This window comes from Alligator mississippiensis, chromosome 8 (genome assembly GCF_030867095.1).
Source record: "Alligator mississippiensis isolate rAllMis1 chromosome 8, rAllMis1, whole genome shotgun sequence".
Classification (NCBI taxonomy): Eukaryota; Metazoa; Chordata; order Crocodylia; family Alligatoridae; genus Alligator; species Alligator mississippiensis.
Genome location: NC_081831.1, coordinates 21,866,514 through 21,882,503, shown reverse-complemented (window position 1 = coordinate 21,882,503; position 15,990 = coordinate 21,866,514). Strand labels below are relative to the sequence as shown.

General features: G+C 50.4%; 2 protein-coding genes across 3 annotated transcripts in view; both read right to left on the bottom strand.

The window, feature by feature from the left end:
- The window catches only part of LPAR2 (lysophosphatidic acid receptor 2), a 29,064-nt gene that overhangs the window by 8,925 nt on the left and 4,149 nt on the right, over window positions 1-15,990 (bottom strand). Inside the window, exons 2-3 of one of the 2 annotated variants that reach the window (XM_014595789.3) lie at window positions 14,946-15,203; window positions 8,979-9,722 (exon numbers count right to left, since the gene is read on the bottom strand). In XM_014595789.3, the coding sequence (XP_014451275.1) occupies window positions 8,979-9,711 (733 nt within the window). In that variant the 5' untranslated portion in view covers window positions 9,712-9,722; window positions 14,946-15,203. The remainder of the gene's footprint in view (window positions 1-8,978; window positions 9,723-14,945; window positions 15,204-15,990) is intronic. The other variant, XM_006277043.4, reaches the window with a different exon arrangement.
- PBX4 (PBX homeobox 4) overlaps window positions 1-15,990 on the bottom strand; it is a 56,442-nt gene that overhangs the window by 36,386 nt on the left and 4,066 nt on the right. The gene's annotated exons all lie outside the window — the stretch shown is intronic.

The following is a 15,990-nucleotide window of genomic DNA, read 5'->3' as shown; positions in this document are numbered from 1 at the left end:
GCACATTGGAGTGAATCCTTTTAATGATTCACTTTACAAGACTCCATTATCAGTATTGACTCAAGGAAAGTCCCCAGCATTACAGTAGGCAATTGAATGGAGCCTTCAGTCCACTGTAAAGCTGCAATGTAAAAAGCAAATAAAACAATTGGATGGATAAGAAAAAAAACCCACAAAAAATATTCCCATGACATTATGTAAAATCAACAGTTCATCTGTACCAGGATTCTGTGCGCAATATGAATCAGTTACCCTATCTCAAAAAGGCACTGCAAATTACAGTGGGTTCATAGAAGAAAAACAAGCTATGATCAAGGACCTGGAAAAGCAAATGCATGAAGTAGAACAGAAAGATTGGGATGATCTCTCTTGGAAAATAAGTGATTAAGAGATGATGGGATGCAGGTAAGCAGAATAATGAATGTTTGCAGAGTTTCTAATAACCCTATCATAACCAGGGATCCAAAAATGTAAATTTGGAGTTACTTTTTTTAAACCGAAAATTGGGGTTTTTTTTTTTTCCCAGAGAAAACCAGGATCCCTTGTCTTAACACAATAGGGAAACTGAAAGGAGGTAAATCCAACATTGAGAAAAGTAAACATTTTCCCCCCTACATAATGCAGTTATCTAGTGGAACTCACTGCCACAAGGTTTCCCTAAGGAAAAGAGCTTGACAACATTTGGATATTTAATCATTTAATTAATGACAAGACTACCCAGAATTATAAGTTAGAATTAAATAAATAATCTAACCTTTCCTGTAACAGGGTATAAACTCCAACTTCTGACTATGAGGGCTCGGGAGATGATAGGATCCCTGTCTCACACAGGCTTCTTATATCTGGTCAGACCCACCTAATGCTAGTCACCAGAAAGGGGAGACTGAACTAGATGAACTGATAGTGTGATCCAGTCCAACCCTTCCTATAATCCTACCATTTGTAAAGCTGTTATGTAGAGGAGGAGTGTCTAAGGGCAAAAGATAATTATTATCCTGTGTGTGAAAAGGGCGCAGGGGGAGGATTTCTAAGGTGAATATTGTGCATTCTGAAAACTTGCTGTTTATGGTCACATTTAAGAAGCTGTTTAATGAACAAGTGCACTTCCTCATACATGTTTCTGACATGCTAGCTCAAGGATTTGTCTCGTTACCCTAGGGTTGTACTGTGTCCTTTGTCCTGGGGAAGGGTGAAGGAAAAGGAGTGGGTCACCAAGAACTTCTTAGCTATACCCTTTATTGGAAAACATCTGCCAGAGAAGACAAATGGCCAAAGGGGCTGCTCTGAACAAAAACACGGATCCCTGAAGTGGTGTAGCAACATAAGAAAGTATAGAAGTAGGGTTGCCAACTGTCCATTAAGTTTACCGACACTATAAATAACCAGGCAAAAAACACCTGTGAAATCTTAAAAATTGTGCTGTCCAATAAAACACAAACCCACCAAAGCTGACTGTTGCTCTGTGGTGGGAAAGAAGTTGGACACAGTGTTAAACCACAGACTGAGTAGAGCAGCATCACCTGATGTTTGAGTGGAAGCACAGCACCCTGAAGGGAGCTCTGCGATCCACAGGACTCTGTGTAGGTCCTTCCCCATCTCCCAGCCACATGCTGGTGCTGGGTCCCATCTGCCTGAAACACTGGTGGGTGGCAGGCAGGCAGACAGCAGTCCTTCTTTGGGGCTCTCTTCCAGTATAATGGGAGTGAGGCTGGAGAGGCAACATGATTTGACTATGGTTTGTATCCAACTCTTGCCCAGGGTCTGGCAGAAGAGTTATATTTACATTATGTAAATCATACATCAGTAAAAAAAAAAATGCAGTTGTTAATAAAAAGTTTTCAGATTGTCAATAATGACAAAATGGTCTTGGGTTAGAAACCCTGCAAAAAAGGAACTTCCTGGGTCAGAGTCCCCTTCCCTGCTATCACAAGGAACCAAGCAATATAATCTCTTGAGCAAACTGATCAAACTTCAGTGTAGTCAAGACAGCTGTAACCATGTTCTGGGCAGCTGTACCTCCAATAAATTTACAAGATTGCCACTTTGGTCCCATTTACTTCTAGCATAAATAAGTAAGTAAGTAAGTAAAAGTAAACCCACAGCTGTATCATTAATGCCATCCCATCAGCTTATGCAAACCTGCACCACAGCAGTTGCAGGACCTGTCTTTAGCAGGCACAGGTTTCTAAGGGGTCTGTCACGGCGGGGTCCTTCAGGAGGGCCGTGATCTCCTCGAGGTCCCTCGCTCCATGTCAAGGCCGGCCCAAGGCACCCTCTTATTCTCGCCCGCCACGTCTTTGATGTTCAGTAGGTTCGGGAGGCTGCCTACGACTCCCTGGGCACGGCTGCTCGGGACCTCTGTCCCCGTGTGTTCCTGGACTCCTGTGGTCTCCCGATATGACGGGTGCTCCCCAGGCACCCTAGACTTATGGGCTGCGCGTGGCTCCTACCACCCCTTATACCACGCCCCAAGCCTCGCTGATGGGATAGATGTTGTCCAGTCACGATGCACCTATGGCCACTCTTGGCCCTTCTCTACAATACACTAGTCCCCTCTGGGACGTCCCCTCGAGCCACCAGTCCTTTTAGGCCCACCGCACCACTACCCTCTCTGGTACAGGCTCACTGCACTGCTATCCCCTTTTGCCGGGGACAACCGCAGCACCTTGCCCTTCTCCTGGGGCGCTATGCCACTAACCCCTTCCGTCGGGGTCCACCGCAGCACCCTGCCCCTGTCCTGGGTTTTCCTCGGTGCTAGCCTGTTACCGGGCTCGCTACTCCTGCCCTGGGCTCCTCAGTATTGCCCCGCTCTAGGGTTCCTAATATGGTGCTCCCCCTCTTCGGGGCTCGCCATGCCCACGCTAGGGCTTCTCAATAGTCCGATATGGCGCTCCCCCGCCTTGGGGCTTGCTGTGCCCACCTTGGGCTTCTCAATTCTGCCCCACTCTGGGGCTGGGGTCTACGTACCCCGCACACAACCTGGGGTCTTTGTTCCCCGCCCGCAACCCACTGGTTGCGCTTTTCACTGCCAGTTGCGCTCTCACTGGCGCACAAGCCGCGCCTTCGCTGGCGCTGGGGTCCCCATGAGAATAATGTGCCCTCTTAGCGCTAGACTGCACCCTCACTGGCGCTAGGACACCCCACCCCTATGGGGTACCTACGAGGCCTCCTCCAACCCCTACAGCCTCACCCAAGCCTCTGGGGTAATAACAAAGCCTGAACAGAAACATAAACTAGAGCCTCCTGGCCATAACTCAGCTCAAAGCCACCTGGCTATAACAACATTGCTCCATATAACAGTGGTACTTGCTATTAGGCTCCTTTCTGCATCCTCACTCCCAGAGCTCCTACCTCCCTAGCTGCTGGCAGAGAACTGCCAGCCTAGCCTCAGCCCTGGGCTTTATGAGGGCCAGGCCCTGCCCCCTTCTGGCCAGCTGATTCTTATTAGCTGCCCCGCAACTGGCAGCTGTGCTCATTAGGCTCTGCCAGGGCTTTGTCTCTCTCTCCCTGGCAGTTCCTCCTCTCTAGGAGCAGGGGGTACCAAGGTGCCCTGCGACAGGGTCCACAACTGCAAAATCTGGTGCCAGTTCTGCAGAACTTGGTTCCTACCAGCTCCCAGTGTTTCATGAATGGTTAGTTTGTCACAAGTGCTCAGTACACAATACCCAGGGTCACATCTGATAATTTGATTCCTACTCTTGTGCCTAAAGCAGTGTTTCCTAACCCGTGTGCTGCGGCACAGAAGTGTGCCATCAGAAATAAACAGGTGTGCTGCAGAATTTTGTCATGGCAATTAGCTACAATAGGTATGAGGATGGAGACTGCCTTAACAGGTTTATTAATGTAAGTGAGCCTTGGGCTGGAAAAGGTTGGGAAACACTGGCCTAAAGGACTGTGGATTTCCTTGGAAAATCCGACTCATCATACCAGACAGTTCACAATGCGGGCTCAACAGAAGACTTTATTATCTCCATCTCCTTGTACTTTGCTCACCTAACAAAGGTACTGTCTAAAATGTTACTTAGAAGTAAAAAAAAATCCATGTACTTTTGGGAAAATCCATATTCACCAATCTTAACAACCTACTGGCTGAACCTGCTCAGGCTAACAACTCTGATGCCTCTCACCACAGAGCAAAGCACTTTCCTACACCATTTTTGTAAACACTATTGATAGCCTCATCAAGATTATTCATGTCAGCAACTTTCTAGTTCTCCTATAGCATACACTTATTCCTCCCCCCTGCCAAACACCTGGATGCTTAACATAAGCCAAGTGCTTCTTATTCCCTTTAATGAACAATTAACTGCTTCACAATCTTGCTCCATTTTCCCTAACTGTATGGAAAGAGTGAGGACTTGTCATTTTGCCTTCCCTAACTAAATTCTAATAATCTCCCCTTTCTTCTAGAGGTGATCAATATTATCACTCACATTTTACAAGTAGGGAAACTGAGACACAAAGCTAAGAGACTTGCAAGGATCACAGAGGAAATCAGCAGCATAGTGAGCTTTAGTGTTCAGGGATTCCTGGATTTCAGGTTTGTGCTCAAATTGTTAACTTGGAAGCTGGTGACTTCAATTAGATATGATCTTTTTCTGTGTATTTTATGTTTATCATTCTCTCAACAATCTCAAATGGGTTAGTTTACTTGCGCAAATTCTTTCCCAGTTAAACTATTCTAATATCAACAGTTACAGCACCAAAGAAACTGGTCCATTATGAATTCCCTGCTAGCCCTCTGGCCCTGCTGGTTTTGGCCAGATGCCTGTGTGCAACGGGCAGATGGTCTTTGAGAGAGCAGGGAGGCAAGGCAGGTAGGCAAGCAAGGCAAAGGGAAGAGTTAGCCTGCTATAAAAATACCTGATATTTAGTCCTACTCCCACCACCCTCCCTTGGTCCATGGCACATGACACGAGACATGGCACATGACATGTTGTCTGCTTGCTCCATCCTTTTGCTCTCATCAGATCCGAGACTTTCAAGGGACCCAAGGGATGGCACGTCATGCACATACCCGCCCACATATCTAAACAAGGATGGGATGTCTCACTGTCAGACCCAACAGCCCTGACCTCATCCCAACTTGCTTTAAAGCCCTGAAGGGCACAGACATTTGTAAGACTCCACAGCTCTTATCTGGAGTAGCCCTGTTAGGATACAGCTGAAGTCCATGCTGTCTGGACTGAGAGATAATGCCTCCTGCTGTCCAGAGTCCCCATGGGCTTTTAATAACTCAGTCTGAAGCCTGCTCAGCAATGACTCTGTTTTGCAGGATTAGGGGCCTGTTTTGCATCACTGGACTTGCAAAATTTGCTCTTGATTTCAGTGGGAGCAGGGCTGGCCCTTCCCTTACCCATCTCCTGCACCTCCCACCCCTACTTCCTCCTTCCTTCTCCTTCAGTGCTTTTCTTTTAGGTCTTTGTACCATATTTTTAACGTTTGTGATCTACTGGTTTTGGAGCCACTGCTCCCTCACCGTCCGGAGGAATTAGGCACACAGGGCCTATGAAGCTCCTCCACCTTCCTTCTCGTCATCACACGCCCAGCAGCAACCACACCCTCCTATGTGTAAGGGGCAAAATATTCTTGTGTGCAGAGCCTCAGCTTGAACGGAGCCTGGGCGTGGGGAGGAACTGTACAGAATTTTTCAGAGGGCAGAAATTCTCTACACTTACAGCTCTGCTGAGGCATGACATTAATAGGTATTTTCCAGTATTGAATAGTAAAAACTCCCTCATTCTCTTCTCCTTCCTCCCGTGCACCCAGATGTTTGAGTGAAGAGATGGTGCTGGCACTTCCCCCAAATATGGATCCATAAAGATGGCAAAACCAGACAGCTCATTCAGTTCCTCTCCTCCCCAAGTACCGCTTGTCAGGTTTCCCCCACACCTCAAAGAGCTGGTGTTCTTCTCTCTGCCTCCACTCAGCCACCACCTCAGCTCCCTGCAGACTTGCACCTACAGTGGCTTTCAAATCCTGCCCACCTGGCTCCCAGAGCAAGGCAGCAGGGGAAGGCAAATTCTGTTGGGAGGACAGACTTGATGGAGAGGGGGCAGAGGGAGTTTTTTTACTGTGGGAGGTAGGTCACGTCTGTATAAGTTTTCACCCTAGACACCCAGTGTGTCACACCTGTCTGGTAACCAGAACCCTTCCTCCTTTATAGCCTGGCTCTCCCAAATCCCAGGGATTAGTCAATCCTGGAACACTCACCCAGGGTGGGAGCAGCGACTAGAATAAGTGGGGGACAGAAAACAAATTTCCCTTTCCCTGGCTTTGCAAAATAAGCAAAACAAAATGTTTTTCAAGTTTTTGGATCCCTGTGCTGCATCAGATTGATTCCCAGGCAACTACAGGATCCCTGCTGAGAACAGGGCTGATTTGGGGAAGACACACAACTAAATCAGAAGGGCACAAAATCCTACTGCTGCTGTTTGCAAGTTGCAACAGGATAAAAGAGCTTGTTCCCCCTCCAACAGGAAGACACCAAGGAACCACTAGGCTCAAGTTCCTATTCCCCCTCCCCCTCCTCAGCCCAGCCCTGCCAGCAGGAGTTTGCAGGGAGTAGTTTCTTTGTTTGCAGTTTGAAGGTTTCCCTGACAGAGCAAATTCTGCACTTATCAGAAAAGATTTGCAAGCTAGGAGGTTGTGACTGCAGTCCCAGAACCCAGCTCGGCTGCAGTGGAGCTTAGCAAGATCATTTATTTTATTCTGATTAAACACTTTAGACTATTAAGGGTGAGAAAGAACTAGAGAATCTCACTATGCCAGTACTGGACACACCACACTAATGTGCCAGGTACATGGCAGCACCTAGACATATGGTATCAAAGTGCACTGAAGCCTGCCTGGCTGTTACTACAAATAATATTTCATGTATATATGAGGGCTTTCCATTCAAACACCCTAAAGCCCTTAACCAGCACCATACCTAGACTCCTGGGGGCCCCAGACAAACTTTTAATATCAGGCCTCCTTTCACCAGAGATAATGATAAGAATAATTTTTAAATTACCATTTTCGGGCCTCCTTTCTGTCCAGGCCCTGGACAGCGGTTTGCCCATGCCTGTTTCCAGCCCTGTCCTTTACAAACTGCACAGCACTGACATGCAGCTGTTTTGGGGATGGAGAGCACTGGCTCCATGCAGAACAATGACCAAAAAGACTGGGAGAAACCTATATGGACCACGTTCTCTTAACGCGGTTTGGACAGAATTCAGCTGACTTCACCAGAGCATCACCAATTTACCCAGGAGTCTGCCCCACTGATTCTCAGAGAGAACGTCCCCTTGGAGCACACAGGACCTGGTATTTCACTCTCCAGAATTATGTCATCTTCACAGCAGATTCAGGAAAGCTCAAGTAGGACCCAAAATGGGGATTTTCAAAGAATCCAAATACCGGTGACAGTGTTAGCCACTAGATTCTTTTGCCTTCCTTGAAAATACCAATCTAACATATCTTTTAATTGTCATCACTGCCCTTTATTAAAAGACTAGCAAATGGCCCACGAATGGGGGGACAGGGTGACACCACCCAGTGCCCTGCAGTGCCACTGCTCTGCCCCCTGGGGCCTCCCCCACACTCTCTGTTCGTGGGGGGGAGGCACGTAGCCACCCCTTGGATGCGGTGACGAGGCCGGAGCCAGGGGACAAGTCCAGCGCTGCATTGCCAGCACCCTGTGCTGGTGCTGCCTCCAAGGAGCAGGGCCAGGGAGAGGACGAGGGCTGGTCTTACCCTGCCACACCACTTCGGCCCCTCAGTCCCTGCTGTCATGGTGTTCTGCCGCATGTGTCTGTCTGTGCAGGGCACTCTGATCGGTTGTGTCAGCCAGCATTGATTGGCTGCCAAGACAACCAGTCAGAATGAAAATAAAGCCTTACGGACAGACAGACAGACACACTAAGGCTTTTATTATATTAGAATGATGCACTGAGGACTTCTTTATTAAGCTCTGTTATAGCTCCCAGTTCTATGCAAGTCCCTGATAAACTCCCATTTTATAAGACCCAAATATTTTGGAGTATTTCTGTACCCAAGCACCCACCAACAGGCAGATCTGGTAGAAGAAATGAACTATCATACCTGTTGGAAGCTCAACAATTAAAGCTGCAGCTGCTGAAGGGCCATGTTAGGGCAGAAAAAGGAGAGGGGGGGGAAAATGTATAACTCCCCTCTTTTCTCTCTCTCATTAGAAAAAAAAAGAAAAACAGTAAGCAAGAAAGGGGAAAAAGGGATGTGGCAAGCAGTGAAAGGAAGAAAAGAGAATAAATATTAGTTTCTCTATCTGGCCATGAGGTGACTGAGGAAGATGAATGGGACCTCGTGAAGAATTTTAAACCGGTGCACAGGTGATTTCTGTGAGATACCCACATACTGTGGTGATTAATACAAATTGATCGAGTGATCAATAGATGTTTGATGTTGCCACAAGTGATCAGATCCTTCAGAAGCACAGCTTATATTCTGTGAAACACATTAAGAACACTCATAAAAACAACAGCTCGCTTTATACAGGGCAGGGCTGGATACTCAGCCTCTCTGCCGCCCTCTGCGCTGTCTCCAGGGACCTGTAAAGCCAGCAGGTCTGGCTGGCTGAGGATTCTGTCAGCCTCAAGGAAGCCCCAGGTGGCAGACACCTGGCACCCCTGGCTCCACCACTACCAGGAAGCAGGCAAGGTAGGGTGGAAGCACTGGGCGTAAATCTAGTAAAAAGGGGTATAGTCAGAGAGCACAAATGTCTTAGTGCTGCCCAAAACAGCACCTTGGCAGCCACCTGAAGTCACATGCAGGTTATAACAGAACCAAGGCATCTCTAAACTATACCTTCCCCCTGCATTCCCAGGGATAACAGAAGCTGGCAGGTATCTCAAAACCATTTCTCTTGTCTTAGCTGCACTGGGCATATGCCCTCTCAACAGCCAAGGGACAGAGATCCAATGTACCATCCCAAACAACTAGAGCAAGAAGTAACTTACTGAGGATGATGATGACAGTCTTGATGAGATTGATCATGGTCTCTTTATAGCGGGGGTGAAAGCTGGTATGCTTGGACATCCGTGTCATCTTCCTCTTGACATAGATGAAGATGTGTGTGTAGACAACCACCATGATAAGGAAGATGACCAGGTTGGAAATGGCCCAGAAGGTCAGATAACTCCTGCTGTAGAGAGGTGCCATCCTGGAGCACTTGTCAAGGGCACACAGACAGTGCCAGCCATAGGAAGGAATAAGGCCCAACAGTAGGGCTGTGATCCAGATACAGAAAATCAGAAACACCACTCGCTGGTTGGACATTTTGCTGTGTAACTGCATGGTAAAGACAGTCTGATGCCGTTCCACTGCAATGGCCAACAGATTCACCACAGAAGCAGTCAGGCTGGTGTCCAGGAGGCTCTGCCGGATGAACCACGTCTTTAGGGAAAGCCCTGCTGTCCGGGGCCCCGTGTGGAACATGAGGAACATGTAAGCAATGCCAGCAAAGAGGTCTGCTGCTGCCAGGTTCCCCAGCAGGTAGTAGATGGGATAGTGGAAGCGCCGGTTAATGATTATAGCAGTGATGACCAACAAGTTGGTCAGGAGCACAATGACACTGACTGTAAGGCCCAGGGCAACAACCAAGACATCTTTTGTCCTCCAGTAGGTTGTCAGCTCCTTCCGACTATTGTTGTAGAAAAAACCTACGGTCTCGTTATAGTAGCAATCCCTCATCTTTACTATACCTAAAGACAGAGGAGAGAAGTATTAGCACATTCATATCCACCTATTGCAGGGGTGGGCAAAATGTGGCCTGCGGGCCGGATCCAGGCACTTGGCCTGCAGCATCCCCCAACAAACTGTGCCCTGCCCAGCCCTTCTCTCCACAGGGCTGGGAGTGAGGCACCCATGTGTACACCCTCCCATAACGTAACCTATTGCACCTTGCTCCCTGCTTCTTGGGCAGAAGGGCCCTGCCCAGCCAGCAGCAGCTTCCGGGCAGGGCTCCTGCTGCAGCCGCCCCACAGGAACCTGCTTGGTTTCTTGGAAGTCCAACTTGCTTGGGGCAGCTGGGCGGAAGTGCAGAGCACAGCGTGAAGCCTGAACCCAGCAGGGTGGCTGGGCTGGGCAGGGTGTGGGTGTGAGGGTAGAGGGTGTAGGGGCCCCCCCACACACTCGCCCCATGGCATGCAGCCCCTGCTGCCAGCAGCAGCAGCAAGTAGGGAGGTCAGGGCGCTCGTGCTGGTGCAGGCGCCCAGTGGGGCACAGCTCTGATCAGCACCGCGCATGGCGGGGAAAACACAGCCTGCCTAGCTGCCTCTTTCACTGGGGCTCTGCTCTGCAAGCCTGCAGCTCCAGCACTTGCAGCGGGGGAGCTCCTGCAGACACCACTAGCACTGTCAGCAGCAGGGTGGGGAGTAGTGGCGAGTGCTGACCAGGGGCAGTGGCCAGGAGTGATCGTGGATCACCCACAGACACCGCCAGCAGTGTCAGTGGCAGGATGGTGAGCAATGACTGTCCGCAGGCACTGCTGACAGTGTCAGTGGCACCTTTTTGCAGAGGATGCACTGCCATGCTCAGGGAGTGCACGTTCACCTGCGTGCACTCCCTATACGTTGCCCCTGTGGCCAGTGCTGCACTGGGGGCAAGGATCGCAGCCCCAGTGCAGCCTGCCTGGCTGCCTCTACCCCAGGGGCTCTGCACTGTGCACCTGCAGCTCCCACACTTGCAGTGGGGAAGCCCTGCACTGGACTCCATGGGGATGGGGCTCCCTCCTCTCCTGGTGGTGTGCAGGGTCCTGCACAGCAGGGGAGGCAGCAGGTTCCAGCAGCAGGCTTTCTCTGCTGCAAGTGCTGGTGTTGCAGGCATGTAGCGCAGAGCCCCAGCAAAAGAAGCAGCAAGGCAGGCTGTGCTCCCTCTGCTGCACACAGCACTGGCACCAGGCAAAAGTGCCCTGACCTCCCTGCCTGCTGCTGCTGCCAGCAAGTGGAGGCTGTACGCCATGGGGGGAGTTGGGGAGGGGTCCCTACACCCCTCACCCTCCCTCACACCCACACCCTGCCCCCACAACTCCCATCAACATATACATACACCCCGACATACCCTATGCCCCTCTACACGGCCACACCCTCTCACAACCCCCCACACCCCACCATACACACACACACACACACAATATAAGCGACACTTTATTTGAGAGCTATTATGCAATCCCTTCCATATACAGTACACAATCAGAAGTCATGACAAATATTTTTTGTAATAAAATTAAAATATATTATAGTAGGTGTTTGTTCTAGTGTATGATTTGTTTTTTTCTGGTTCTAAGATTTCATACATTTCATAGACATTAAGGGTTGGAAGGGACCTCCTGAGATCATCGAGTCCGGCCGCCTGCCATAGACAGGAAGTCAGCTGGGATCACGTGATCCCAGCAAGAAAACTATCCAGATGTTTTCTGAAAGACTCCAGGGTAGGTGCTTGTACCACCTCTGGGGGGAGTCTGTTTCAGACCCTGGACACACACACCATAAAGAACTTTTTTCTTATGTCTAGTCTAAATCGGCCTTCCTGGAGTTTATCACCGTTGGACCTTGTTATCCCTTGGGGAGCTCTGGTGAACAGCTGTTCTCCCAGGTCCTGGTGTACCCCTCTGTGGCAGGGCACTGTGTGTGCTGCCACTTTAAGGGCCAGAAGACAGCAGCCAGCAGGTGCCTGATGAGGGCAGCTATTTTGGATTCAGGGCTGCCCATATAAACAGGACTTTGCTGCTAGCAAGCCGGGCAACAACATTGCTGGGCCGGAGGGCTGCTGGTATCATCTAGAGGTAAGGGAGGAGCTGTAGGGGATGGTAAGGAGGCTCCTAATCCTGGGCATGACCTAAAACTGCACCCTGCTGGGAGTGGGTGGCCTGGTGGGGCTCCCAGTGGCGTGGGAGCCCCCAGGAAATGCCAGGCCAGTTACCACCCCGGTGAAAAGCGGGTTGGGGCGCCTTAACCCCAGCTCCCACAACTGGGTGGGTTACCCACTTTGTAGGGTCTGGAAGGTGGACCCTAGTTAGAGAGTGGAGCCATAGACTCAAACCTGTCTTAACATCCCTGACTGGTCCATGCTGGGCCCAGGACCGGAAGGGCTGAAGGGCTGGGGGCCCACCGCGAGGGATGCCCAGAGCTGAGGGCCTGGGGCTCCGACTGGCCTGGAAGTGGGCCAGGGCCAGTAGAGCCAAAGGTCCTGGGGGGACCACACCCGTAAGGGGGAGCCGCTCAGGGAGCCATGCAGCCGGGAATGAAGACAGCACAGGCCGCTGGAATTGAGGGATCTTAGAGGGGTCCCCATCTGAGAAGTCTGGGCCCAGCACGGGGCCAGTGATTGTAAGAACTATAGATGCTACCTGCGAGGCTTGGGCTGTGGTGTAGGGAAGGAATGGAGCCGCAGATAGCACCCCCTGGCATCGGGGCAAGAAATGGGCAGCCTCCTGCTTAATTAACATCAATCAATTAATTAATTAATTATCATCAAGGTATGGCAGGAAAGAAGGTGGGCGGTTAGCCCAGAAACAGGTGGGCGGGCCACAGAAAAATCAGCCCTGAGAAGGCCCCCTGTTACACCCTCTTATATAATTGTAGGCTGCCACCAAGTCCCCCCTGAGCCTTCTCTGTTCCAGGCTGAAGAGTCCCAGATCCCTCCGCCTCTCCTCATATGACCTGCCCTCCAGGCCTTGAATCATATGAGTGGCTCTCCTCTGGACTCTCTCAAGCTTTTCCACATCCCTCCGGAAGTGGGGGCCTGTCACGGCGGGGTCCTACAGGAGGGCCGTGATCTCCTTGAGGCCCCCTCTCTGTGTCAAGTCGGCCCAAGGGCACCCTCTATTCTCGCCCGCCACGTCTTTGCTCTTACGTTAAGTTGGGAGGCTGCCTTATACCCTCTTGGACACGTAGACTCCTGGACCCCTCGTGGATCTTGTCCAGCACAAATGGGTGCTTCGGGGCACCCTAGCCCTATGGGCTACGCGTGGCTCCTACCAACCCCTAATACCACGCCCCAAGCCTTGCAGATGTGATAGACATTGGTTTGTCCCTCTATACGTACACTGCCCCCTTCTCTGGGGCCTTCTCTAGTGCTGCCCCTTTCTCTGGGGCCTTCTCTCATAAGGCGCTCCCCTCTTTGGGGCTCGCCGTGCCCACCTTGGGCTTCCTAAAATGCTGCCCCCTTCTCTGGGGCCTTTTCTAGTGCTGCCCCTCTTCTCTGGGGCTTCCTCTAAAAGCGTTGTCCCATTCGGGGACCCTTGCCCACTTTGGGACTCTATATCGAGCCTCCAGTCTTTCAGGCCCACTGTGCTGCTTCCCCTTTTCCTGGACGCTGTACTGCTATCCTCTTTTCCTGGGGACCACTGCAGCACCCTGCCCTTCTCTTGGGTGCACTGTGCTGCTAACCCCTTTTCCTGGGGTCCACCGCAGCACCCTGCCCTTCTCTTGGGTGCACTGTGCTGCTAACCCCTTTTCCTGGGGTCCACCGCAGCACCCTGCCCTTCTCTTGGGTTTTCTGTAGTGCTAGCCTGTTACCGGGCTCGTCATGCCCCTCTCGGGCTTCTCACATATTGCCCCTCTTGGGCTTCTCACATAGTGCTGCCCCCTTCTCTAGGGCCTTCCGCAATGCTGCCCCCTCTCTGGGGCTTGCTGTGCCCATGCTGGGCTTCTCTAAAGTACACTCCCCCCTTCCTGGGGCTCGCCACGCCCACGCTCGGGCTTCTTAGTAGTGCCCCCTCCTGGGGTTCGTCAGGCCCACGCTGGGGCTTCTCCAAACGCCCCTCTCTGGGGCTGGGGTCTATGCACCCCGTAAGTTGCACCCTTACTGTCACCGGGGTTCTCACACTCTCTTGTGAGTCCCCGATGAGGCCTCCTCCAACCCCTATAGCCTCACCCAAACCACCTGTCTAATAAATAACAACGCCAAAGCAAAACCACAAGCCCCTAGGCTGTAACACAAATTGAAGTTGCCTGGCTATAACTTAACACCACAGCTCAAGCCTCCCGAGCTGCCTTCTGTAACTGCTTCTAGCGTCATGGCTGAGAGAGCTCCTGCCTCTCTGGCTGCTGGCAGGGAACTGCCAACCTGGCTTCAGCCCTGGGCTTTATAAGGGCCAGGCCCTGCCTCCTACCAGCAGCTGACTCTCCTTAGTTGCCCCAGCAACCCACAGCTGTACTCGCTAATCACCGCTAGGGCTCCTTATGCACTGCCAGAGCTTTTCCTCTGGCAGTTTTCCCCTCTCTAGGAGCAGGGCAGTGAGGTGCGCCGCGACAGGGCCCCAAAACTGGACACAGTACTCCAGCTGTGGCTTCACCAAGGCCGAGTAAAGCAGGAGGATAACATCCCTGGCTCTGCTTGAGATGCATCAGTGGATGCACACCAGAGTTTGGTTTGCTTTGCCAGCCACAGCATCACATTGATGACTTGTATTCATCTTGTGTTCAGTCAGGATCCCCAAGTCTCTTTCGGTCATGGCGCTAGTGAGTGTAGCATTGCTGAGCTTGTCAGTACATTGAGGCTTCTTCCTACCAAGGTGCAGCACCTTACACTTCTCTACATTTGAAGCCCATCCAATTTTGGTCAGCCCACCTTGAGAGTGTGTCCAGGTCGGCCTGTATCCCCAGCCCGTCCTACACTGTGACTGCCCTCCCCCATAATTTGGTGTCATTCACGAACTTTGCCAGTTCACATCTATGCGTCCCCCAACAGCTCGCCAAAACTTGTCAAGTGGCCCTCCACCCAAAATAATTGCCTGCCCTGATCTACTGTCACTGAGAAATGCCTTTGGCTGCAGCCTCTGAAAAAAAGAAAACGAAATGTGATTCACATGACCCTCACTCCAATTTTATGCATAAACACAGTAGAAACCTGAGGGGGAAGGAGAACATTTCTGCCAATACAAACGCCCCGAACAAGGACCTTGATTCTTGGCTTTTTTGTACCTTGAGTAGTTAGTTGGTTGCTATGGCCCAGTGGATATGCAATACTGCAGAATGGAAAGGCAGCAATCTTCACTGTTTTACACTGGTGTGAATAACTGCACAAGGCAACAGGAGGCCCAAGAAATTCAACTGACTCCAATAAAGTTATGTTGAGGATACAACATGATGCCGGAAATGGACCAGGCTTGAGTGGCTTGCCCAGATCTGATAAGGGATTCTTCCTTAGGCATATCTGTTTCCAGACTGAGCAGCTACTATCTGTGGGAGACAGAGCCACAATTGTTATTGTAGTCCCAGCTGGTCTATATAAAAAAATTTAAAACAAAGCACATAACAGAGACATTCAGCAGTCAATCATCAAACAAAAATGTGATGATAACTATGATTCTTTGCAGCTGTCATAGGCTCCCTAGGGTCTCTGCTCTTGGCTTGGGGAATGCACGTCTCTTATAATGGTTGAGGTAATTTTGTTGCCCAAGGCTGTGTGATAAGAAACTCACGGGCTGGTTCTGGATTCTAGTGATCTCCAGGGCTTGCTAACTCTTCCAGAGTAGATGGAAGAAGAGGTAAATGTACATTCTTGGTCTAACACAACCTGACCAAAAGCGGACACTACTGCAGAAAAGCAGCAGACCAGTCCATGCGCCTGGGTTTTTGACAGCTGGATAAACTTAATTGGCTCTAACATTTGTAGCTATTCATGGTAAGAGAGTGGTACAATGGTACAAGAGTAACTGAATTCCATACTCCAGGGTATCAACTACTAGCCCACTTGGTTTAGAAGCAACTTGCCTTTCCCACAAATCCTCAGCACAACACAATTAAACAGCCACCTGATTCAAAGTTCACTGAAGTCAATGGAAAGATTCAGAGGCTGGGATAAATGGACTTTTCTACCTTACAGAGCCATTGCCACTAGAGCTATGCTGGCATAGAATTCCTGTTCAGCATGAGTCTGAGCACATACTTCCTTATATCCAGAAACACAAGACTTTAATTTCAATCCATCCAGATGATCTCACTGTTTTTGTCCCTCACCACTACT